Here is a 26,981-nt window from a genome sequence, read left to right on the forward strand (position 1 = left end):
GCTTAATGAACGTCAAACAAGATGAATTTATCCAAGTATAATAATAACGGAAGACAACCACGCTGGCTACTGACACATGCTTTGACCCAGTGTCACAAAATGTGACAGCTTCCAGACATCAAATAAAAACAAAGGTAAAATATCAAAAGCCCACATATAGGTAAGGGCAGAAAGCTAGAATCAAAACTCAGAACTTGTCCATACTTCTAAGCAAAAGAGAAAGATAAAAATACATAAATAGGTGGCAAAGTTCAACAGAGCTATACCAATCAAGCAGAAATACAACCTCACTGAAACCCAAAAGGATATAAAGTACATAGGCGATTAGAAAACTAGGAGAGAGAAGTGAAATTTTAAGGGAGCAGGGGGCAGAAGTACAAAAACATAGGCATGACTAATCATACCAAACAAGACCGCAAAGACATTCAGGCCTTCAGCGGCAGTCAAACACACAGGCAAGGGATTTCTTTAGGACGGCTCTCCCACCGTCACCGAGTAAAAACACACCAGGTGACCTGAAGGGCTGAAACATCTGATGGACCTGTGAGACGAGGCTCAGCTACTTCCAAAAGCTAACACACTTCCTAAGCTTCTGGAGTAGATAAACGAAAAATGACAAAACCAGCAAGTATACGGCTCTGGGTTTTTTAACGCAATAGTAAAAAAATTAACGAAACCACGGTAAGATTCCCTCCTGCACGGGTAACTTAATTAAAATCTTACCTAACTTAACTACAAACGACAGTTGTATATTCAAATTCTTTGAACAGATGAAGTAGTGGGCAATTTAGTCACAGAACAGTTTTTCCGCTTTTGAAAGACCTCTGGACAAAACTACGTGACTAGAGGATACCAAAAAAGGTCAAGCTGCTACGCTTCAATGAGACAAAACAACTGAATCGCCAAAACTCATACTGATTAGGGAAAAGTCATTCATATGAGCTATCACCTATCCAACGCACTAAGAAAAAGAAGATCAATACATTAAAATTTACAAATGAAGAAATTCAGCATAAGCAGAGCACTTGAATTTCTTGTCATAACCAGTAACAAGTCAGCTGCACAAACTACTTCACAGCAAAGAAGATTCACTGCCAATGTATGCAGAACAACATATTTTCAAGAAAAAAAGATCTCTCTAACATGCGATTCACTGTTTCTAGATCAACTTACCAACTCAAGAGATCTCTTACCGAATAACCATGAAAACTAGAACGCAAGAGGAATAGGAAGCATAAAACATTGTCACATCATAAATTGCCGTTACCTTCCTAAAAATGCCATACTCAGTCCTGGTCATTTCACTAGAGCAAACCAAAGCTGAACCAGGAAAGTTCACAGACTGGCAATGAGAATCAGTGAATGCCATAAAAAAAAATAAGTAAGTTTACATATTTGGAGCCCAGTGAGTTCCGAGTTGGACAGCCCCTTCTGAACAGCACCTTTAGGGATTTGGTTGTGTTTTTTTTTCCTAACACGTCCGATCACTTTCAAGTATCCCGAAACATCCAGAAGCAATGAATGAAGTGATATTGTTTAGTCACACTGTAAAATAATAAACTCTTTTCGCTTTGTAGTAATTTACTTCTTAATCAGATTGTTAAAGGGACATTAAATAGTTTTCATTAAAATTAAACATTAAATCTCTTCACTTTCTACACAACTCAAACATCTCATGGTTGTCACATACTCCAGGGAATTACCCAGGCTCCCAAGAAAGTTCAGCATTCCTTTACTCCCTTTGATAAGGGCAGCTTTCATTAAAAAAAAGCTCTTTTTGCATCAGTTAAAATGGTTTATCATTAATTGATAGTCTATTTATTTTGTAAAATTAAGATATTCTCTTCAGCACGAATACTAAATGGTAAAAAACCACTTAAAATTAAAGCATCTGAAATACCATATAAAGCCAGGGCTTCAGTTTTCCTACAGAACTCTGCAACTATACACATACAAATTGTGCTTATCTATTTATATGGAAGTAATCAGGATTACCACTTTCATCTTGGCAATTTAACTGGAGAACTAAATCAATAGCATCCAATCAGTAAAATATGACTTGTTTCCACAGTGCTGAGACATTTTCTCTATTAAGAGCTGTTTTGCCTTTTTTTAAGATCGATATCCTCAGAGCATTATATTTAAGTATTCAAGGTGCAGAGATCTATTTCAGCGCAATAACCTGAAGCAGCACCTCTCTGAGTATCTGAGGCGGTATCGCTCCACCCAGAACCCAGCACACAGGCTAAGCACAGGCGGATCGCTGCCTCAGCTACCATTTCCAGACGCTGTACCGAGACTTTGGATTTTTCACGGGTTGAACACCCCGTTCTTAACATTTGATAGGAAAGTAAATAAACCTATTCTGTAACTAGCACTGAAGCTGCACGCGTGAGAAGCTGCACACATGAGAAGCTGCAATCTTGGCCCTGCAGCCAGCTGAATTCTAATACTGCAGCCACTGAAATCCCTACAAACTGGTTAAACAGAAGTGGAGTGAAGCCTCCCTTCCACTGACTGACTTCTTGACGCTAGGACAGACTCCTTACGGGGAAACGAGCATTAATCAGTTATTAGCAAGAATTTCAGTTAGACCTCCTCATAGACAATGCAAAGTGAAACTTTTAAAATCCTGCATGTATAAAAATACTGCATGATTGGAAAAGTTAGCTACAAACATATGGGCAGACATTTCATATACGAAATTATTTCCATGCCAAACTAGTGCTGGTACAAAAATTTGCTTTCAAACCCTCTATCAAACTCAGGCTGATATTGCACAAGTCAAATGTTTTTATAGTTTGAAAGTAAAGGTTAAGAAACATATGGTATTGCTCTTTGTGTAGTTTTCTTAAACTCCCACTCCATTTCTATGCTCACTCCTTATCGCTCTCCTCTCCTTGGCAACGCAGCAAACACGCGTTAGGTACCTACATAGTTTTCAGACTTCTCTGAAAATGTTTGGTTGAAGGTTAATGTCTTGCAAATCACAACATTTTATCATCCGGAATAACCAAATACACTTATTCATATAAAGAAAAATCTACAGTATGTAATTTCCTTACTTAAATTGCACTGATAAGTTAGTGGGAGGTAACTAAGCCAAGTGATTTTTTTTTTTTTTTTTAAAAGATGACAATTTTTGTTCACTGTGATAAATATTAGTCACAGGTGTGTACGCACATCTTACAATTTTTACACTGAAATGTTAGTTTATTAGGATAGCTTCATAAGCAAGTCAAATCATTTTCTTAGATGACTAATAAAACACACGCTGCAAAAGCCATAAGCAACTTAGGCACTCACAGGCGAGGACAAGCAACAATGCCTCACCACAACGCCAGTGAAAGGCATCTTGATTCACAGATTGTTAGAACAATAGTTCACCCTCGCAAGAAATATGCTCCAGCATCACCAGACCTTTCCACCGCTGCCTATTTATGCGTGCGTATAAGCAGTGGCGCTGGTCTCTGCACATCACAGGAGCTATAAGCAATCAAATTGCTTCTATCAGATTATATGCGACACCCAGAATACACGTGGCTGACACCTACCATATTTATACGAAACAGGAATATCAGCTGGACACCTGTGCTTAAGTGACTTGGGATGTAATCGAGACCTGAATATTTCTACTCTATTTTTAACTTGCGATATATTTAGAAATAATCAAGAAGTGCATACAAAACAGAAACAAATTATGACCTTATGTTTCTAAGGAACCCAGATGATCTATGCTCCCATCTTCTTCAGCTTTCAATATGCCACTCTCACACCCTAGAAGGAGCATCCCATATAGCAGCACATACTGCACCAGTGATCCGTAATCAACGTGTTGCTAAGAAGACCTGTTCAGTTCTGGGAGTCTTGTGCAGCTTTCATGCCCACCAATTCCTAACTGCATTTGACTGCAGACTACCAAAACTGCCAGTTTGTCCTTTGACAACAAAATACATATTGATTCCAAGGACTTCAAGAACACCAGGGGAGAGACAGAACAACAAGTTTCCTGCTTCTGAATAAGCTAATTTGCAATTTTAATGGTGTATATAGGTTATCACAGCTTTTCTACTAAAAATTGAGAGAGACACCAACTTCAATTTTATTCTTAATAATGCAATCCTGTACAGATCAAAGTTTTTATGTTAAATTCAAGTCAGTTTCAAGCAGTTACACAAGGCAGGATTTAGCTTAATTTGATGCTTGTTCCTTACTAATGATTTTTTTTTGTTTTATTCCCTTAGCTAAGTGAAATATTGTCCTAATTCTAAAATCAGTAGCTCATTTTACCTTATTTGCAAAGCAACCAAATAGAGTAGGAAACACGCTAATGTTTACAGACACACAAGTAAATGAAGTTATACAGTTTTTTTCCTAAAATAATTCAGCTACACTCTTTTCTTCTTCAGAGCCATGACTGGCTATTTATAGATGGGATCAAATGTCACTCAAACATTCACGGCTACAGACAAAGAATATGGGCTTCCAAATCTCTAACTTTTGCTCATTTATGTCATCTTTATCAACACCAAAAGGCCAGCTTTTTTTTTTTTTTTTTTTGCATTAAAAACCTACTGTTCTGGACATAGCAAGCAGCACTTCAGTCTTGACAAGCATAGCCACAAATCTCGCCGCTAAACCTCCACCTGGACCTAGAAACTAGGTGTTCCTCTGCCTCTCCTGCCCTTCACACCAACCTAACAAGACTCCCCAGAGCATGCTGAAGAGATCAGGCTTCACACAAAACACGGGACAGAAGACGGCACCGAAACACAAAGGGGAGCGCTTTCACGCGTGACGTGGAACATCTGTACCTGACTCCCTCTCCTATGAGCGGGGAGGGACTTGAATGTCCCTCTCCCACCTGCCAAATATCAAAGTATGTGGAACATCCTCTATTTAAGAAAAAGTAATAATAATCAGGTGGGAAATAGCGTGAATTAAGACGAAGCTCAACCACTATGCATGAAGTATCTCATCTTCATTGAGACAAAGAATCAAGAAAGCCTCTCCCTCCTCAGTCACTCACTCCCTCTAAATAACTGGCACACCCTCAGGGTTAGGGAAAGCTCGGCTCCTGGTCCTTATCAGGGATGAAACGGGACAGTACCCATCGATACGGCATAAAAGCACTTTCCACAAAAGAGGAGGAGGAAAGCGTAGGGGTTCACCAGAACTGCTAAGATTTCCGCAATGATACTTCTAAATTCCCGCTCCGATAAACAGTCAGCTTCAACGAAGGTTTCATTTCGCATGTTTCAGCGCATCACTCCCCCTTCGCTGACTTAATTCACATATTTGGCTTTGACAGATAAAACTTCACCTATCAATTTGATTTCCTCAAACCACAAAGGATTTTTTAAAGTAGCAAAGAGCAACCAACACGACTGTAACTACAGTGAGCTGTCAGTACAGCAGTAAATACTGGAAAAGAATCGTCACGTGGTGAGATTTTATACATCAAAAAAGTAGCTTATCTATTACACACTCTGAAGATCTTCGAGTCCAAGTATAACGTTGTTCAAAAGGAAAAAAAAAAATTATATCGGCTTCAGACCTGGAATCTGCAAAGCTTGTACTGTGTAAGAGAATAAGTAAATATATTCCCTGTCAACAGGAGTCAGCATACATGGTTACATCAGTAGTATCTAAGATGAGAACTACCACGGGCGTTTCTGCCTAACGTGATTCGCAATAGGACAATTACACCATTTAACATCAGTTTAACCACTCTCACTTTTCCAAGCTGCTAAAACCCACTCATTTAACCAGCAGCTTTTCCCAAGTTCCACTTGCACGGAGCTTTCTTTGAAAATATCGGGATACAATAATCTACAGGGGAGTATTTAAAAAAAAATCCCAGCACTCAACATTCAAGACCAGATTTTCTGTCAAGCTTTCTACCAGTTTGCTGCTGACAAGGAGATAAAACAAAGTTACTTTTTAAAGCCAACATTTTGAAAAATGAGCAGATAACGTTACTGCAAAACTAGGCAGCCTTCTATGGTATTAACAGCCTTTTCCAAGGGCCTTTTCAGAAAGCCTTCTCATATGCACACCATGCTTCATCTGGATGAAATTACGTTTTTCGTAGCCTGTAAAGAACCAGGATTCAATAATGGATCATTAAAGGTAACAATAGTAAGAGGTGTGAGAACTACAGCGACTGAAATGCTGCCAGATCGCTCATTTCTGGGTTACTGCGGCACAGTTTTCAGGCAAGTTTCCCTCTCTCCACAGGTTGTCTGTCATCTCCTCTCCGGTAACGAGTCCCTACCAGTTCCAGTAACGCTCGCCCGGGTCTTCCAGCTCAGACAGAGCCCGTTTGTGCCCCCTACTCGTTTCACGTGTGCCTCTGCCCACGGACGGCGGGCAGAGCACGAAGCACAGGTGATCCGCTGAAGCATTTAGGCTGCAGAAAGGGGATTCAGGTGTCTCTTGTTTTCCTCCCCGCGCCAGGCGCTGGCAGGGATGACCGCCGGCTTACGGAGGTGTGCAGTGGCCTCTGCTGGTGCGCGCACCGCCGCCGAGACCGTCCCGCTCGTACAGTGGAGCGGACCCCCGCGGCACCGGGAGCGGCGGAGCGGGCAGCCGCCGCCGCTCGCCTCTCTCCGGCCGCCCCGGGCTGCCGGCACCGCCGCGCACAGGGCGCCCGTTGCCCGCCCACCCACCCACCCCCGGCGGCTCCCGCAGCCCCCGGGGGCCACGCACGCGCCCGCCGCGCGCCCCCTCAGCGCCCCCCGCGCACCAGCCGCCGCCCCCAGCCGCTCCCTCACACCCCCGGGCCCGCCGTACGCCCCCCTTCCCCGCGACGCCGCCGCCCCCTCGGCGCCCGCCGGCCCCCGCCGCCGCTGTCAGGGTCTCGCCCGGCTCCGTACCTGTGAGGAGGCTCTGGGAGCCGCTCCGAGCGGCGGCACCGGCCGGGTCCGGCTGCCCGAGGAGAAGGGCGATCCAGAGGGAGCCGAGAAGCCGCCGGGCTCTCCCCGCCGCCATCTCTCCGCTCCCCGCGCCCGGCAGCCGGGCACCCAGCGCCAGCCCCTCCCCCGGGGGGCTCCTCCTGCCTGCCTGCCTGCCTGCCGGCCGGGGCGCGCTCCCCGCTCGTCCGCCGCCGGGCTGCGCCCCTGCGGCACCCCGAGGCGGCGGCCCTCAGCCGGGCGGCGGGCCGAGAGCGGCCAGCGAGGAGGGCGGGAGGGAGGGAGCGGCCGGGCTCACTCCATCGCGGGCCGGTCCCAGCGCCGGGCTCCGCGGCTCCCTCGCACGGAGCCAGAGGGGCGCTCGCCGCGCGCTCCGCCCCTCCCCTCGCTCCCTCCCGCCCCCACCCACACCCCCCCGGCCCGGCCCCCCCACGCGCATGCGCCCGCCTGCCCGCTCGCTCCCCTCCCCCCCCCCCCCCCCGCCCGCTGCTGCCGGGGAGACGGCGGCGCACGCGCTCCCTCCCTCCCGCCGCCGCCGACCCCCGCGCCAGGTGTGCGCGCGCCCGGCCGCCCGCCACCGCGCCTGCGCGCGAGCCTGCGCGGCGCCCCCGCCCGCGGGGCAGGGCGGCACGAGGCGGGAGCGTTGGGGCGGGCCGAGCCGCCCTCCCCTCAGGCCGGAGCCGCCCTCCCCTCGGGCCGGTGCCGCTCTCCCGCGGCCGGCGCGGCGCCCCCCGGCCCGGAGGGGAGCTCCGCCGGGGGGCGAGGAGGCGGCACCGCGGCCCGACCCCGCGGGCCGCAGGGGTGACAGCGCGGGACGCGGAGCCAAACGCCGCGTTTCGGCTTGTTTCGGCGGCGCGGCGCTCCCGACGCTCGTCCTGCCAGTGCGGCAGACGGCCGCGAGGAGAGCGATGCAATGAGGTTCCCCTCTTTCAATGAACTAAACTTTTATTTTCCCCTCTTCTGACCCAAAGCCCAGCGCGGCTGCAAAAGCTGCGCGCGTTGCATGCACGAAGACGCGCAAACACAAACTGCAAAGCGCCGATCCGGTTACCCGTGCAAATGGGGCGAGTCGGAGGAGCAGCGGCGAAGCAGGGAGTCACCGCGCTGCGTGTTGCTGGGAAGCGGCGGGGAGATGCGGCGCCTCCGGAGCTACTGAGAGGAAAAAAAATCCCTCACTGATCTTGTAAAAACAACTTGCAGAAACTTGTTGTCTTGGGGGGGGATCTCCGCTGCTCAGTTTGGGATGTCGACTTTCGTAATAAGCACGTTTCTCAACAAACCAAAGGATAAATAAATGTGAAGAAAAGACCAAAGATACTTTGAAAAGGCAAATGAAATGTATTTTCATCCTCCTGGGGGTAATTAGTTTTATACAGCATTTGCCATTCAAATCCAAATCGTTTGAATGATGCATCGTTACCAGCCGGTTTTACTGTTGGATCCCGTATCCTTACAAAGGACACAATAAGAGCTATAAATATACATTCCTCCTTCATTAATCATATGAAGTGTACCCTTTTATTTTTTTCCATCTCAGCTTGTTGCCCACTAAATTATATTTTTACAATGTGCACGCTATCCTTGCTCATTTTATTATTGACTAATTGAATCGTCTCTTTCAGTACATAAATTATGTAGTACCAGGGCTCAAGAAGTGGTAACCATGAGACAACCGTACCCCTGGGGCACTGCAAGATGTGAAACACGGGTACATCCTCCCGAAATGTGTGTTTGTATTGCAAAATGTTTTAAAACTAGTTTAAAATCATTTCTTCCGGAAAGAAACAGGCTTTTACACTGGTAGTGACACTCCTGCTAAGGAACTGAGGACTAATTTCAGGAAAGTTTACCTTGATAACCTCCGTGGATGTGGCGAGGGAGCCCCTCTTGGTGCAGGCACCTCTATATCCCTGTGAAATCATCCCTGATCCAGCGGGATTTGCAGATTTGTTTGTTCAGAGGCTTTTTGGTGAGGCAGACGTTGACACGTTTTGCAGTGCACCAAAACGCGGGTGTGCATTTTGCTGTACATGCGGATGCAGAGATGTGCACGACTAATTAAACGTTGACGTGACTAGAAAGTATCAGCTAATACAAGTGTCTGAAGTGTTTCTCATTGTGAAACTTGCTTCATTATTTTATAATTTTGGTAGGTGTTTCTGTCAGGAAGCGGGTTTTGTCCTCCACTAAAAATATCCTGGAGCATTTTCACCATGATGAATAATTACCTCCTCAGAAGGATGTTTGGGTTTCTCCATATTACGCTTGCCGAGTTACGCTGATATCTGATATGCCAGAAGGATTACCAGCAACGAACTGTAATTTATACTGAAAATGGAAGCACTGATTAAAAGGCAGGACTGGTAGCGTAACTCCTATTAAAGCTGGTTAGCAATTCCCATCATAAAATCCTACCGTCAGTCACTTTTAATAGTGCCAGACTAACCACTGTGCTGAAATTTAAGCATCTTAAGTTCATACCTCAGGTTAAATTATAAACATTTCTTCTTTCGTTCCTTCTGTCAGGGATCTTTGAGTCTGAAAACGAGAATGGTCGCTTTGTCAGAGGTGTTCCCTCAAAACCCGCCATGAAAAACCCTACTGAAAATCCCGTTTGCGCTCGGCGGGGGCTTACCAGCGCTTCGCAGTGCTCACTCAGCACGTCACAGCCCAAGGCTGTGGGAGTCAGAGCCGGACCTGCAGTTCCAGTTCCCGGCTGCTCTGGACCATGCCAAGCCCGAAGGTAGGAAGGGCGAGCAGGGAACCTGTCCTTCCAGTCCTCTCGGGAAACGCGGAGCAGGAAGCTCCTTGAATAACACGTGGTGGGGATGAGAACTGGATCCGGGACGAGTAAGTTGGCAGGCACAAAGGGTCTGGAGAAAGACAGGTTCTCCGGGGCGATGAAAAGGAACTGGGAGTTGGAAGGGGAAACTGGGTCTGCCTGGAGGGAAGGATAAAGCGAAGCTCGTAAGCAAGAGTCTGGAAGCCAGCCTGTGGGGAGAAGACTTAAAAACAGACTGGGAATGGGAGAAAATTGCCGGGAGAAGGACGTGCAACCTAGGAGGGCCAGGGCTTTCAAGACCAGTATAAGACCAGTACGTTATCTGGCTAAGGGCTGAAGGAAAATTTGCTGGGTGAAAGGGATCAGACGGGAGAGCGGGAGCGGGGCGAGGGAGGAGGACGTGCGACCCCGAGGCTGGGTGTGGGATGCAGCAAGGGCGACGGGAGGTGGCAGTTCACTAGAGACGGGGATGTAGAAATGGGAATGGCAGAGACTGAGGAAGGGAGGCAGAGCAGAAAAGCGAGGATTTAGGAACGGGAATGAAGACCACCTGGAAAACTGCCATGTCTCTACTGGCAGCACGTATCTGAAATACACTGAGAACGTACCTCGTCCCCTTCGAGTGCTGGATGGCATGTGAACTATTACATTCCTCATATAGGGTAAGTTTTCACATTGCTGATGGCCTGCATCAATGTCAACACAGGATTAAATTGCTGGGTTTTTTTTAGGTTACCTCTAAATGGAAGAGAAATACACATCTATTAAAACAACAGTAGTTAGGCTGCAAAGTAAAACGCTCCCAAGTTATGAAAAAACAGAATAAAGGCTGCCAGTGCAAAAGGATAAGCATGGCTCAGATGCTGAACCAAGGTCAAGGAACCAAGGCAAGTGCCTAAACAACTTCCACTTAATTTACTAGAAAAATGAGATGTAGGTATTTTATGTACCTTGCGAGGAACCATGGGGAAAGCAAGCACGGCGCTGTGGCTAAGGCGGGTGACTGCTGCTCCAGGAAAGGGCTTCAGCCTCAGGACTCCTATGGGACGCAAAGCACAGTGCTTAAAACAGAGACCTCACAGCGATGCACTAATTGTGCAGTCTTCGCTTCTAGGTGCTTGATTTGACATTTTGAAGTCTGATTTGCAGAAGTGAAGAGCACTTGCAGATATATCTGCAGTAAATGAGAATTTATTCAACTTTTGACTAAATTAGATGCTTTGCTATGTTATATTTTCTGACAAAATCAGGCCATGAGTATTTCTAATTGGATATCTAAAATTAGAAGATATTTTTTACTACTCTGTCTGTATGCCTAAGTTCCTCGTCTGTAAAATAAGAGTAACACCAGTTCTCGCAACAGTCTTGGGAAAATGAATTAGAGTTTGTGAAGCACTTGGATACCATAGTGATGAGTACCATGGAAAAGCCCAGGAGGAAATGAATAAATCTGTCTTCAGTATTTGAATAGTGTGCAGTAAATAAAGCATGGGCCACATAGTGAACAGCGAGGAGAAAATAAAATTATTACTTAGTGAGCACAGTCTATTCTGTACAATGAGTGAGGCCGGGAACCTGTCGAAAGAACAGCGTGTGATCTAATTACAATTAAATAGTGTATCATAATGCAAATGCACAAAAGGGACAAATTACAGTTGCACAGGCCACCTTAATGTCGGCATTTCTAAACTTTTAAACTCTTGAATTAAAGAAAAAAACACCTTTAGGCTGCAAACGTGTAATATACATATATAAACAATTCCCTCACCCTTTAATAGTTGGAGACAATATATTTATCTCATCTACCTCAGCCACTGCTACACGGCTGAGTGGAAAAAGTGTTTTGCTCCTCCTGGAGATATCTCAGCCTTACAGCCGAGATTTAATGCTGTCATTCACATATTGACATTGTACAGTTTTAAATTCAAAATTTACCTTCTTTGGGAGCCTGTGCATGATCATCAGAGACAGACAGTATTCTCCAGAGAGGGATCCAGAGGAGGACCTTAATTTCAGTGATTAAAATTTTGTCTTTTGCTTGAGGTGCTTCATGTTTCAAACCAGCCTACTGTTTTTTGGTGCAGAAGCAAGGTTATGGAACGACAACTTCACTGATCTTTTGCGACTCCTCAGTCCCGAGGCTAGCACTGAGCCTTTCTGACTCCTGCTGAGATTTGGAGCTGCTTCAGAGCTGCTGTAAATTGCACTGGGTTATCTGTTGCCCACAAGAAGGGTGATGAAATTAGGATTCGACTCTTCAGTGGCACTCTGGTTGTGTCCATTTTTCTGATTATGATTTCTCTATTGCTTGGCAGGATGTGAGGTGACACTGAATTCTTACACCAATTTATTGTTATCCAGAGAATTTTCTGTTACTGGGCATCCTCTAGCAGCTGGTTAAGGCAATTTTGGGATAAGAAGGGGCTGCAGCACAAATAAAGACCTGGCTCATTAAGTTTAAGACTTACAGCTATGAGATACTCACCTTCAGTTTAATCTGCTGTGCTGCCTCCCTTGTGCATGAGGCATCAGCTACGTCCACAGACGACTTCTGGCAATGATGACCCGTCTGATTATTCCTGCACAGGTCTCCATACTGATTCCAGCAGCATAGTGCTCAGCGAGGTATGCTGTCTTTCATCATTCAGTAGGGACTAGTTTGCTTTTTTGTTTGGGATTTTTTTTTTCATATTTATTGGTCACAGATGTGGTTTTGCAAACTGCTCTGAGGTGAAAAGTCATCCTCCTGACTTTGCAGAGCAAATTCTAGGTTAGCGGGCCATTTGCCAGAAACCCTCTAACCCCAGCACATATTTATGTCATTCCTGATGTCAACAGCTAAACAATTCCAACTCCTCGCTGGAGTCAGGGAGGGTCATAAATGGAGGCAGACCTTCCAATAACGAAGGTTAGTTCCCTGGGAAGTTTGAGAGGAAGATGGAGCTCCTTCGCTTGAGTCAGTGTTTAACAGAGTCTGAAATACGAGCAGAGCAGTTGGTGTGAAATGCTTTTAAAGGCTTCAGTTGCTGAGCAGAGGGAGCCGGTGAGGTCTAATCCAATGTTTGTTTATTCAAGGATTTCAGATGTAGATAGAGGGAACCTAGAATCCAAAATGCAGGGTTTACAGAATCCAATCCACACTTTAAAGGAAAAGAATAATTTATTTGTTATCGGAATGTGCATAATGATGTGGGATGTGGCTGTCTGGGCATTCAGGAGAGAAATCCAGGTAACCCCCCAGGGGAGAGCCTGGTGTTATTGCAGTCAATGGGATTTTTGCCATCCATTTAACCTGAGTGAGATTTCATCTCTGGAAGCCCGTCATGGGATGACACTGTGCCACAGGCATTCACCATGTTACCAGCGACACTTAGTTCGGTATTTTTCTCTCTGTTTTGGTGGTTGTTGTATAGTCTTTGTTCTCAGGTGAGATCATTGCTGGAGACACACTGAAAATTGAGTCTCCATTCTTCTTCCCCACTGGCAATGCCCTCACTCTTCCAGTGTCCCGCTTCTCACTGCGGTACTGTAACTCCTCTTTGGACTGAAAGACTTTTTGGACACCCAGTAAGAGAAGAGACAGATGCTCCATGCCCTCTCATGTGAACAGGATCAGCCTCCTCTGCAGCTTGAAAACCACATAAGCCAGACGAGGATTCCAGGTGTTTATCCCAAAGCATTTCCAACAATCCCACAAGAACGTTAATTACTGACACCAACAATCTTGTTCTCATTCATATAATGGGAGTGCCTAAAGGTCTTACCTGAGGTTGGGTCCTATTGTATTAGACACCGTATGATCGCAGAATAAAAGCAAGTTGGTTCCCTAGAGAGGTGATAGTCTAGAAGGTTAGCCTGGCAGGAAGTTAGAAGGGAAGCAGAACCACGGAAAGGTGGTGTGAGTCACCAAAGGGAGTGCAGCAGGTCCACATCTCGCATCTCCTGAGTCCTAGTGCTTCAGTGCTATATAAACACTATCACATTTTCTCCTGGTGTCTGTGCCAGCAAAGGCAGGGAAGTGAGACTGCAGCAGTCTGAGAGCAATTCAAAACAGGAAAAAAGTGGAGAGGAGAAAGGCTAAAAACAAAAGGAAGAGAATTGATACTTAGCACATAGAAACAGTCATTTGCCTCTGGGCTTGGGAAATCAAAGAAACAATCTTAGACCAGCAACAGAGGATGCCTGGAAAATATACAGTCCGTTGCTCCGGGTGATCTCAGCACACTTTACAGATATTAATTAAACCTCACCTCTGCCCAGTGTGGAAAGTTACTAACAGCCGCATTGCCCTGTCACTTTTTTTTTGTTACCTGATAGATACAGCTGATGTGTTGGGTCATATGGCTGGAATCCTTCGTTCCCCTCGTTCTTGGCACAAGACAGTTGCTCCCCATTTCCCTCCACGCACACACAGCCCATACCCCCCGCACTCACGTGACAGAAGAGGCTAAGGCACGCTTCCTGGCGGCTATGCAGCACCGTCGTCTCTCTCCAGCTCTGGGACCCATCCACTGGTCAGGGGGCTGATCGGCTGCGTTTGTGCAGTCCTGGAAGTGGAAAGAAAAAGCCACGTTACCTGCATGAGATACAAATGGATCAGCCGGAGTTAGACGAGCAAGTCTCATGGGTAAAACTTGAGACTAGATAGATTCGACTGCTATGCCAACACCTGCAACTCCCGTAAGCGTCCTGTGCTGCTGGCAGTCAGTCATGGCTGGCTTGTATCTCAGACTACAACTTCAGGTGTTTAAAACTGAATATACATATATAATGCTTCCAGGAGCCCCTGTTTGAAAATAGTGGCTTAAGTATCCCCCTGTTTTAAATGGCAGAAACTGGAGGCACAGAGAAGTTTTAGAACCTTGTGACAGAATAGTAAATATGAACAATTACCTCAGTCCACTAATTTAACAGTTCAAAAACAGTGGCACCCATCATTACTGTGATGTAGTGAAGACGGGGATGATGATCTGCAGAAACAGGAAAGAATACTGACATTAGACAATAGATAGGTTGGGATACGGACAGAGTCCCGTTTGCTGTAATGAGCAACTATCTTGTTCATACACTTCTCAGGCAGCCCTTTAAAGTTAAGAGTTTTGGGTCTGCTTCCTCCTGCTGGAATGCTCCTCAAAACCTCATCACCCTTTCCAATGCTGTGAAGGAATTTCCTATAAATATAATGGATTTTTCATGGAAGAGATAGTGGACTTCTTCATTTTTACTATGTCATCTGAAAAAGGAACAAGTTGTAAAATTCAACCTTTCAGAACAGATCTTCAGGTTCATGTATCTTCAGGTTCACGTATCAGATGCTTTGAAGACCTTACTGTGCAGTTTTAGATGTAAATTTATCTAGGCATAAAAGTGCAGAGACCTAATTTGACTCTATCCAATAAGTTAAACATCTTGATACCAATGCCATAAAGCAACAAATCCAAGACCTCGTTTAGACACGGTTTCCACTCCCCAAGCGCGTAAGGTGCCACTGAAGGATGCCTGGAGTCCTGGAGGACTTGTCTTTTGCCGGTGACCTCCTGCCACATGATCTGTGCACCATGATCATGGTGCCTCTCAAAGCACCTTCCTGCCAAGAAAGGCAGGGGGTCATGCTGCAGCACCTGGGCACGCTGCAAAAGCCCGGACAAGACCTTGGTTACGTAGTTCTCAGAGGAGAGCATGGAGGTCTCTTTCCAGAGAGCAACAACACTCATACAGCTCTGATTTGCCAAGGAGAGAAACAAGCTTCTGTTCCCAGCAGTTTCTAGTTTGAAAGCAGAGCTACGCCTTGAATCATTCTGCATAAATTTTATTTTAACATCATTTCTAGCCTCTTGCAAATTTTAAGCATCTCCAAAACCAGGGCAAATTTGCCAACATTTCTCCCTCGTTTTCAGCAGTTCAACTTCTTACCCCCATTAGTGCTGTCTGAATCTTTCTCAGATGCAGGACCGAGCAATTTGGAGACACAAGGACAGCTTAAAAAGAAAAGAATGTATTTTGTGCTGAGGAATGGTACTATGCTGACAGCTCTAGCAGATAAAACGTGGGTAGCCTTCAAATAGGTAAAGTGGTTTACTCGCTAAAGCTGTCAATCTGGCACTTTTTCACACACATTAATTTTACTTTCTTTTTTTGTTTAAACATCCCTTCAGGGCAACAGTTCTGGAAAAACACCACCATTCTGCCACCTTTCCGTGCTCCTCCCAGGGGACCGGTGATCAAAGCCAGTAGAGCAAAACATGCAACTCCGATGGGATATGAAATGCGGGTGATCATGCCGTGAACCCTTGTATCTTCCTGACAGGTACGCTGCACATTAAGCACGTCAGGATCTATACATCTGCTGTCACGATGTGGTTTTACCACATATTTTTATTTCCTTAGTACCTCAATGGCAGCTTTAGAAATCAGATTACAGTCCGAGTGCTACAGGCTGCAGCCCCCTGACTGAGCCACTAAATCAGACTAATTGAAACAACAAATATGCCTGAATAGCAGTTCCTTAAGAAAATGTTGCCCTTACAACACACCGCTTTTACTTCTAACATAACTTGACTGGACTTATTGACTGCTTGGTATTTCTGCTACTGCATTTGAAGTTTATTGATTCTAAGAAATATGAAATGAGTTTCAAAGAGATCAGAATGTGACTTTGTGTCCAAGTGAGACACAAAGACACTCAGAAATACTAAATGGAGCAGAGGGAACTGCAGGAAACTAAAGGTTGTTAGTTCATACCGACAGAGATCAAGTGGTTTTTTCAACATCACTGCCCATTGAGCAGCCTGGCCCAAAAAGAGGTGAAGGTGCTAATCCACCTTTCTAGCGAACAGGTACCACCACGTTGTAAATGTTGCCCAGGCTGTTGCTTCACCTACTTCCCTCCCCACTAATACACATTTCTGGGGGGATGCTCTTAGAAGGACCAAAGGTTGAAATGACATATCCTCCTTCAGTGTAGTGGGAGGTACGTGCTGGCAGGGAAATCTGGGAGGAAAATACTCTTATGCTGTACAGGCAATGGACATTTTGCGTAAAAGCAAGATGTCTTCACATTCCCAAAGGAATTCAGCTAAAAAGGATCACTACCAAAAACTGGAGAGAATTTAGATGTTTGGAAGAAATTTACATTGCTAAAAATGGGGAATTGGTAGAGAAAGAGGTTAAGGCTATCAAAAGCACCCTTCATTTCTGAAAGTACAGAAGCGTCTGTATTCAACAAGAAATCCACTTCTCAAAAAGACTCTCATTCCATGTTCAAAAACCTACAGTGAGGGCTGAGAAGAAATTGAGGTTTATGTCTGTATCGTCTGGAATGAACATATACATTCTGTGAAGAAAAGAAATGGCATTTTTTGGATGCGAGCCCTCTGAGGCAGGTAACAAATAAGATATATCTGACAAAGGAAGAAAAGCTTTCTCACAAATCTAATGTTCTTCTAGCCCCAAATGGCTGCAATCTGCCCCTAAAACCCTCTTTCAGGCTGATGCTTGCTTCACGATCTGTTAGTTTTGTCTGAACCATCCTCTCAAATGGTAGTCCAGCTTTTTTCTTCTGACCTCTAGCCCACTCACCAGATATCAGGTAGCACTCCTCTGGTCCTTCTGGGGTTGTCGTTGCAGTATCTGCAGTGAGCCACTACTTCTCACGCTGCCAGGTCATTCTAGGAAGTACTGCTTTTGGAGAAGGCAGCATAGGGGAAGACAAGGAATCGTATTACTAACATGCTTTTGATGTTTACTGCTACTAATGCTTTTAATGTGTGTTTTTACTAAAGAGCAGAGGTATGTATTATGCTTAGCTTGAAAAGAAAGCTGTAAAAAAGTACCAGTGAAAGACATCAGGAAGAAAAACCTCACATAACACTCCTAGTCTCTTATTCTCTTTTTTTTTTTTTTTAAGCATTGCATCCAATTTCTGGCAAATGCAGTAGTCCATGGGGTATGGTGCCTCCAGAAGACTCCCGAAGAAGCACGTGCTGTGCACAGGCTCCTGCTGCAGGAAGTGAGCAGTGAGAACTCTGACACTGAGCGAGGCAAATACCTCACTGTGAGCAATTTCCAAACCAGAAAGATGAAGAAGTTAGTCTTGTTCCTGGCTACAGTCAGTGCTGACGCATGAAAGGTTTTACTAATTTTCAGCTGACACAGGTGAACGATGCCTACCATGCTAGACCTGACAAATCTAAGAAATCTTGCACTTCACCTAAAAATGACAGATATGATGTATGTAAAGAAAGACGAAGCGCAGAAAGCTCTGCGATTCTCTAACCTGAATAGCTTATATTTGCAGTGTTGAAAGGCTAACTGAACTCAGATAAGAGATCAGATCCTGACTGGGGTTTGGAACAAACCACTCAAAAGTAGATTTTTTTTTTTACTTACAATTAACATGGGCATCAATGAGTCCAGTACTGGATCTGCTGCACCACAGCAGCTGACTCGGAGACAACCTGTCAAACCGTGGGTCTGAGGTCAGTGAACCGGTATGTTAAAACAGCACTGGAAAGTCACCGTGTCTATACTAAAGCTGACTGAGAGAAGAGAGATCAAATAATCCAAAAGCCTACAACAGAAGGGAGTAGGGTAGAGAACTGTAGTGTTCAGAAGCAGTCTGCAAAAAACCTGCACAATGGAACTGAACAGTGGGGCGAGCAACAGAAACCAGTCCCCACCTTTGGGAAAAGATGGGGTAACTCAAGTGATGATATCAAGAACGTGTGAATGCCAACGCAGCGCTCGGTGTGGACAAAATCCCCTTTTTTGGAGTACTTCATGGGCCCGGGGCCGGTGGGGTGCCACTGCAGCAGAAGGTGAGCAAACCACAGCCTGAAAGATAAATGGATATTAATTAATTATAAGTTGCACACCAACTTATGCAGTGCTAGGAACTTAATTAACACACTCCCAAAAGCTACAAGCAGACTCTTGAAATCGGGCAGTGAGTGAAACTGCTCTAAGTCAGCACTTACAGCAGGGATCTTCTCTCTGACCAAAGGAATCCGTTGTTAAATGTATGGGGAAACAACAGACAGCAAAAGAGACGGTCTGAAAAATTAGCAGCATATATACCTGTGTTGAAAAGCCTTGTTCACATTAGAACACCTTCACCAGGGTACCTGAACAAGGGAATGAGGATTTAAAAAAAAAAAAATAGGGAAGCCTGCACAGGGTGCTAAGTAAACCTGAATAGAGTGCACCCATCTTAAAGCTCATCTATATCGATTTTTTACGTGGAGTATAGCAGACACTAGAGGAAGGGGTGAAAAGGCTCGTAGCTCTGTGAAAGATAAGAGGAAATGCAGAACTGACAGCAAGTGGACACTCATGGGTCACCAGAGAAAGGGGAAAAATGCAACCCTTTGTGATTACAGTTAAGCACAAATAAATATGTAGGAAAAGAACATTTTCTGTTTCCTGCAGGAGCAAAGTTTGGGGGGAAGTGGCCTGTGCCAAATACTTTTCTCTGCTGGAGGCATCAGCAGGGTTCTGACAGGCACGTTAGGAAAACAGACCATACGTTTGTGCATATTCAACAGCCCCTATGGGAGACATAATTTTCTCAGGCTGCCGTTTGGGTTGTGTTTGGCACTTGAACTGTTTCATGGGCTTTGATAGCCTAGGATCTGTGTAGATGATGTTTTGTTCTGAGGGAAAAGAGTAGAAGCACATGACCAGAAGCTCTGATCAGCTTTTGAAAGACCCAGACCAGCAGAGCTCAACCAACAAAACTCCTTTGTAATGGAAATGCCATACCTAGGCATGAAATTAGAAAAGCAATGTGTACAAGCAGATTACAATAAGATTGAAGTCATCCCCAGTATTCCTGCCCCAACAGAAAAGGATGCAAAGTTAAGACACCTTTGAGTAGTGAACTGTCTACCCAATTTAGCTGCCCAAGCAATCAATGATGGATCTTTATGTGCAAGAGTGTTCAGTAGACCTAACACACAGGTCTTCACAGGGAAACCGAAAGGAGCTAATTAACAGCCCCAGATAAACAGAATTAAGTGCAAAACTCGACATAGATCTTTACAGACTGGTGCTGACTGAGCTGAATCTCTCCTTGCACACTCACTAGTGCTTATGACCCTAGTGAGGCATAAAGATTAACGCTTATACAAAAAGCATTTGCTTTCCACTTTTTGTAAAGCACTTGTAGGCTCTCTACTTGAATGTTTCATCTGGTTTCAATTAGAGATAGTGTTAGTCTTTACTTACAGTCTTATCTGGGTGTAGTTTTGCTCTCCCCTGTCCCATTTCAGAGGAGCCTGAAGTGACACTTTTCTATCCTTACTGCTATGATTGCTAGGAAGTGAATTTGATAATAAGTCAGACTCTGTTTACACTCCAAATTGACCAGGTCTATTCATGTCAGTGGGGTTGCCCCGTTTGCAATGCAGTTTGAAACCCTCTGGTGCCCCGTACTCCAAAGAGGTAATGACTGTTATTCAGAGTTAACACACAAATCACTGGGCAGGCAGGAGATGTTGAAAAGTCATGCAAATTCTCTTTGTTCCCAGGAGGCGCAGCATAAGCGGCCTCCAAGGAGCTTAAGGAGGAGTTTCAAGGCTATCCTTGAACATGGGATGCTTCCTGGGGCATCACAAATGCCAGAGAAACTTCTTTCTTTAAGTGTTTTGCTAATTACCACTGCTGTGGTGTGCAAAGGGGACACCAAAGGGTAGAGCCTCTGCCATGAAGGCAAACACTTCAGTAAGTTGAATACACTAAACAGCCCAAAAGAATCAAGCTGTACAGGCCAGGTCGGTGTGTAAGTAATGAGTCTCTGAAGATGTGTACGCCGAGACAACACCTAGAGGGGCAGCATCTTCCTGTTTGACTCCACTCACTTTCTTAATTAGGCTTCTGTAATCATAGAATCATAGAATCATCATACAGCAGTAGGAAAAAGCTGGCTCCCTTTGGAGAAATACCGCTGCAGAGCCGAAGTGGATAATGTGTATTTTCCATCAAGGCCTATAGAATAGTAGGAAGGGCGCCCCAGCCATGAGTATATACCCACAAAACTCAAGGCAATGTACTAGGGGTCATTTGGCCTTTTCTAGAAGAGGTAAAAAGACATGAATTTACTTTGAGGACTGGACTGCACATGGTGTTTTGCAGTCACGCACAGGGGACCTACCAGCACAGATGGGCAGGCCAGCGGAAGCAGCTACTGCCCTCTTCCACCAGACCAGTTCATTTTGACCCAAATATCCTAGGGAGAAATCCCAGACACAGACTGGCCAGCAGGTCAGCAGGAAAGGTCTGTCTGGCAAGACATACCCCCAAGTGCCTTTCAGAAGGCACGGGAAGAAGTTAAACGCTGAAAATGAAGAGTCTGCAGTGCCCAGGGATCTCCTGCAGCGGGGAAAGCTGAGAGCAGGTTTTTCAGGATCATGACTTTGGACTAAGGTGCCTAAATTCCGTGCAAATTTCACTTCAGGCGTCTGCTTGGATCTAGCTTTAAATCTCCCTTTATTCCTGTGGAGAACAGCAATACTTCCATGGTGTTTCACAGTGTCACTGTTAAAATCAGCAATCCCTCTTCAAGACCTAGGGGTGGAAGGTCCTCCACAAAAAAGCTTTTATTTTATAACTAAAAGTAAGGTAAAGAGGACATCAAATAACAGAGTCAGCCTGAAGGCACTGGAAGGATACACAGAGATGTAATATGCTCGAGAAAGGTAAATCGCAGGCTCAAGGGCTGCAGCTGATCTTGGGCCTCTCACCTCAGCAGACACGGCAACCTTGGTGCTGCGCAGCTGCATGTGTTGTTCCTCGAGCGAGGTCTCTTGGCTCCAATGTCTCTGAGGTGCCTTTCTATATGGAAGCTGAAGATCATTAAAATCTTCCAGAGGACAACCATGAGATCCAGCCAACTTTCCTCCCTTCAATAAATAAAACAGTTTCTAGCATAGGCGGCTCTGTGAATTACTGTAGAGCACATAATAGTCCCTGTATTTGCCTACACAATCGCCGTGCTCCCCAGATCTAACTCATTACTGTGCTTAGCGAAGCGCTTTGAACTGCCTCAAGCATGAAAAGCACCATACAAGAACAAATTTTATTCTCATAAAAAGGTATTAAGGCAAGTCAGAGGCACTATTGACGCACATGATGTGTTATAATTGGCAAATGTTGACAAAGGCAAAATCCAGCTTTGTGCCTCAAGCTGGAGGGTACCTGTGTGCACACCGAGCCTGTCTGAGTGCATCCTCTCCTCTGCCCTACGGCGCTCTCAGCTCCCACAGACAAGCTGGCTGCTTGAGAGCCGCGACTTCCTAAACGCAGCCCCTTCGCTTAGGATGAGAAGCAGGACTGATTGACGTGATTTTAAAGGGAGACACGAACCCCGCTGGCTAGTATCTGGCATTATCCAGCTGCACCTCAGTCTTTCCTGACCCATCACTCCCCCACAATCATTTTGGTCACCATTGCAACACAACCCAACACCCAACTGCATCCCTGCACCTTAACATGTGCCACCCCTTCCACAGCTGTCAACTCAGCTCAGCTGTGACCTGCAGCACCCTCTGTTGTTCCCTTCCCGGAGTTCACCCAGCTCTCCCTCCCTATCAGGACTATTCCTTTCCCATTTCATTTACTGTCTTCTGAAAAGCTATCAGGGCACCACCGTTATGCCAGTCTGTCCTGGTCTGGACTCTCATTCCCTGCTTGCTAGTCTTGCCAAATTTGTTTATTTCCAAAATATTATCTGTGAAACGGAGGGACGCTGTAGGTATAGAACTGAGATAGCTGAAGTCCTTCTTAATAGGAATAGGTAGAACTCAAATAGCTTCTGCTGACCCTGAAGTCCTGGAAAATAAATAGTATTTGGAAGTGTCAGGTCATTCATCTACAGGAGAGTCTTTATATCAGTGCTGTGCTTAAGGATGTTATCAGAGAAGCCAGGAATGTTCTTGGGGTTGGAGGGTAGTGGGCAGAACATTTTTTTGCAGGCCCACACAAAAATGTTGGGTTGTCCCAAGCCAGTGTCACGTCCCAGAGGGACATCAGCGTCAGCACTTTTCACTGCTGTAATTACCAGCAACCAAGATAAATACATTAAATATTAATGGGAATATTGAGAAATAACAAAAACTAATACAGAAACCACAATGGTATGTGCTTGCAGGCACACGCGCATGCACATGTGTGCAGTCTGTCCAATGGACTCATGTGATCATCCAAGATCCTGGCTCACAAGCTACGTTCAATCCCTGAAACTTTCCGCTGTCTTCAATTCCTTCTGTACAAAGGAAGTCTTGTGGTCCATGTTAAAGCTCTAACAGCTTCATTTTGGCTACAAAGCACGCTACTTTTCAGGAGGTTTGAGCTCAATTTCTCTTCTGGACTATCAGGTATTTGGAAAGCTGCAGAGATTGCGCGATCATTCTGGGAGAGAAAATGGTGTCCCCCATCATACACTCTGTGTATGATGGTGCCCACAAACCTGCCTTCCAGACTCCTGGTCCATGAGTCTTAAAGACAAGAGTAGGCGATGGAAAGAGTGAGCGGAAACCTCCAAAAACCTGATGTGCTCAAGGCTTCCTATACTATGGGACTGAGGAAGGGGGAAAGCACATGCATTGGCATCTTCTTCAAAGGCTGCTCACCAAGATCCCCAATCACTTCTCATTCCAGCACTCAGGAACTCAGGGGAGTCAGAGCCTCAGGATTTAACTCACAATGAACATAAATGATCTGCATGTAAGGAGAGGTCACCAGGACCTGCAAGAACCTGACTATGAGGTGCAACACGGGGCCCACTGTGGCAACCGTATCGAGGGTGAACGTTTCTAGAGAAAGGGTCTGGTGTGTGCAGTATCTCTGTGGTCGAGCACACAGGAAATACTGCTTGAGAGCTTTCGCTTCAAGTGTGCACTAAAGGGTTTCTCAATCTGTTTAAATTTTCTTGGCTGCCCTCCACTCTGCCCACAAAGTGCTGCTGGAAAAGGAGGAGGAAACTCTCATTTGCATGCACAAAGATTGGGAGTTTTCTTCCTCCATGCAATGATGAACTGTTCAATGGACGTTTAATCCAACAGGTCCCTTACCGTCTGCCCGGTGGCCTGTTTGTCCTCTCCCCTGCTTTAGCTGAGCATGAATTCAGTGGAGTGAGCTTGGTGTTAGTAAGTAGGAAGAGACCTGGACTAGTGATGTGCTCACATAGCTTCATTTTTCAGATCTTTCCGGATGGGAGAAATTGAGAACCAAAGACATTCCACCAAACCTATTCATCCAATTACTGGAGCACTTTGAAAATGTGATATGGATCAGTCTAACACCCCAAGCTTCTCCCAGAACAGAACGTGAGTGTGCAGACACTGCACTTTTGGGAAGCATCAAGAACCAGACAGATTAGCTTTGTGGCTTTTGTTAGTTGGTTCTGACTTGCTTTTGACTACTTGCCTGCTCACTATTAACACCCCGTGGTGCAGTTGTGTTTGACATCCCTGTAACAAACCCTGATTTATATGGCCTCACACAATTCCTCCTCCTTTGTGTGGCCTTGAGAACAGCGTAACAGGCATACTAAAATGGAACCCATTTAAATCAGTCACTACCAAAGGAGCAGACATCTTCAAAGAGCATTATCTTTGTGGATCAAACTTCACCCTTCTTGAATAATCAGGTTTTTTTAATGAAATGTAGCTTTTGGGGTTTGGCAGAAGCAGACAAATACTTACTCCAGTGAGCAGACCTAAAGAAAAGGTGAAAGCATGACTGAGATTCACAGAGCTACAGAATAAGAGAGAAAAGATCCAGAGAAAAATCAAACGTGCTACATTTGTCACTCAATCATTCAATTACAAGTATTTGAGCAGCTGTCCAGTGAAAGGAATTCAAGCTCCCTATTTTACAGCACATCTCTGAACATCTCTGATGCTTTTCCACATGGCAATGCAGCAGATGAGCTGTACTCCTTTCTATACCCATTGCCCGTAGAAAATCTGCAAACCATTGTCATTGATGCTCACTAATTTAGGATCCATGTCATAACATACCCTGCTTCCAAAGCACGTCCACTACTTAACGCACTGTTTGCTTTAGGAATGTGGTTTTTCTTTGGTACGACGTGAACACTACAATTATGTGCTGCATGTGCCAAATAGGCAGGGCTGGGTGGGGAAAAAGAAGGGAGGCTTCAGCTCAGAAATGATAGTACCTATTTTTGGCTCCCGAAGCCGAGCTGTGCTGCTCCCACTCTGTTCTGATGATCCAACACGTATCATTCTAGATGTCACCAATCCCAGGCAGTCATGACAGTTTGGGGTGCTGGGCTTCAGCATCTTGGGGGAGGGAAGATAAGCAGCAATTTTTCTGAAGTCTGTGGCAGGAACAAACTGTATCACGGTAACTGTTATTTTATTATTAATATTTAGATGAGGTTATTTTTCAATCTGAACATATCATTACAACACAGGAGATACGTACCTGGCTCTTCCCTCTCTGACAACTCTCCACCAGAATGCAGCAGGACATCCCCTTCTCTGAAACATCCTATATGAAAACCTGTTGGGCAACCACAGTGATTTTTTAAGAGCTGGTTAAGCATGTTGCAGGACCAAATGCCCTCTTGCTCCCTGCTGCCTGGGACACACAGAATACGGTCAAACTGGAGTAAATTCATGTCCCAAGTCTGTTTTACATAACTACAGTGTTTACTGGGGGTTGCACAGTATTTTCACAGCACTCCAAGTGCTACAGTCTCCACTTCCCTTAGAGATCTGGCCTGCAAGCAGTTTACCACACATCTGCTTTGCAGTAAGAGCCTTCTACATGCTTTTAACCTGCAACCAGTGTAAGAGAGGGTTAGCTTAGCCCTCCCTCGACAGCCCCCCCAGTGACAACTTATTCACGTACCAGAATCCTCAGACAGCACAAGCCAAAGTCTCTGCTCACATCACCTGCTGTAGGTACCCTCAGGAGGTTGTCACAGCCTCCCCTCTTCATGGCTTTGCAGGGAGGCAGTGCAGGGCAGCCCCGTGAAGGAGACAGGGCTCTTCTGAAACTCAACGCTCAACCTGGGCACCTCTCTTCATGGTGGAAGGCGCTCCCCACAGTCACACCACCTTCTCCCTCCTGCCACCAGCAGCCTGTTCCTCACCTGGCACCATCCACTCAGTCCTGCTCATACAACTGTTTGTGGAGTGGTGAGACAAATTCAACTGGGAAACTGTTTAGCGTGCGGCCCCACAGCTATCTGCACAGACAGGGAAGACAAGAGGAGGGGTGAGGAAGAGCAGCTTACCTTGGCACTGCTGGCAGAAGAAGCTGCTGCAGAACACAGCCTAACTTGGGCATCTCTGATGGGCAGCACCTAGCGCAGCCGGAGCCATGCCAGCCCTCTTCAGCAAAGCAGAGAACCAAAACATAGCCTCGTAGGTCTTCGGCTAGGAAGCTTCAGGAACATCTTTTCTTTCTTCAGCTGCTTTTCTTCATTACATTATCCTGCAGTACACTGTGCTATCAAGTAATTAGAAACACACACATAACAGTTTCTCAAAACGCCGGAGCATTTATCTTTAGAAATGTAACAGAGAAAGAAAATGACACCGTGTAGACACCGTAAAAAGAAAGGGTTCACTATATTTAAAAAAAAAGAAGAGTTACATTCTTGATCAAGGAACAAACCAGTATGAATAATCACAATCACATTTTGCAGCCATGTAACTCTTTTCATCTTTTTCTCTTTCAAACATCTGAAGAATATGAACGGACGCCTGAATCCTTTATGTAAGAATAGCTTAAACTAGCAGTGAGAGAAAATATGCAACCTCGTATTGATCTGTAAAGACAGAGCGAGTTCAAACCTGAGTTAACGGTCCCTGATCTTGGACGGGGGTTGGCAGAGCTCACCTCCTCTCAGGACCAGCCCCATCCTCAGTTACTGCCAACCGTACAGCCTGGGAGTGCTGCAGCTCAATTCTTTTAAGCAAAGGTTGGCTGAAGTAGCACAGCACCATTTTATTTAATCACGGTGGAGTTTTGGTATCCACAGGAAAAAATCCTGGAACCGGAGTGTATTTTCATGATCAGTGACTATAGAGCGGTATAAGATGTCTGCACTGCTTCTTTCCATTTCAGCCTGTGCCTTTGAAGTCATGGTAACAGCTTTTGGATTCGAATCCTCTGATGAGACTCCTTGATTTATTAGGTAAAACATCTGGAAAAAATGAAGACTTGTGGCAGTGTAAATCCTCCAGAAGGAGCGGAGGGAGGTTTCATCTGAACAGTACTCCTGTCAAAAAGCAAGGAAACCTGAGCCCTGG

At 45.5% G+C, this 26,981-nt stretch overlaps 1 protein-coding gene and 2 long non-coding RNA genes across 11 annotated transcripts in view; all 3 read right to left on the reverse strand.

Annotated features, from left to right (window-relative positions):
- The window catches only part of NEO1 (neogenin 1), a 213,063-nt gene extending 205,997 nt beyond the window's left edge, over positions 1-7,066 (reverse strand). For 3 of the 9 annotated variants that reach the window (XM_076348563.1, XM_076348562.1, XM_076348564.1), the window contains exon 1: positions 6,879-7,045. In XM_076348563.1, the coding sequence (XP_076204678.1) occupies positions 6,879-6,993 (115 nt within the window). In that variant the 5' untranslated portion in view covers positions 6,994-7,045. Of the gene's footprint in view, positions 1-6,878 lie in introns of all 9 variants that reach the window. The other 6 variants (XM_076348559.1, XM_076348558.1, XM_076348557.1 and 3 more) reach the window with 5 other exon arrangements.
- Positions 7,067-8,229: 1,163 nt separating this feature from the next.
- LOC143165161 (uncharacterized) lies at positions 8,230-10,426 on the reverse strand. Its single transcript, XR_012996210.1, has 4 exons — positions 10,305-10,426; positions 9,550-9,855; positions 9,396-9,452; positions 8,230-9,242 (listed from the first exon to the last, which is right to left on the reverse strand). It is a non-coding gene; the product is annotated as an uncharacterized LOC143165161 (long non-coding RNA).
- Positions 10,427-14,006: 3,580 nt separating this feature from the next.
- Positions 14,007-25,214, reverse strand: LOC143165162 (uncharacterized). The gene is made up of 4 exons (XR_012996211.1): positions 25,144-25,214; positions 24,875-24,998; positions 14,590-14,666; positions 14,007-14,243 (listed from the first exon to the last, which is right to left on the reverse strand). It is a non-coding gene; the product is annotated as an uncharacterized LOC143165162 (long non-coding RNA).
- Positions 25,215-26,981: the final 1,767 nt, after the last annotated feature.

The sequence above is a fragment of the Aptenodytes patagonicus genome, chromosome 10 (genome assembly GCF_965638725.1).
Source record: "Aptenodytes patagonicus chromosome 10, bAptPat1.pri.cur, whole genome shotgun sequence".
Taxonomy (NCBI): domain Eukaryota; kingdom Metazoa; phylum Chordata; class Aves; order Sphenisciformes; family Spheniscidae; genus Aptenodytes; species Aptenodytes patagonicus.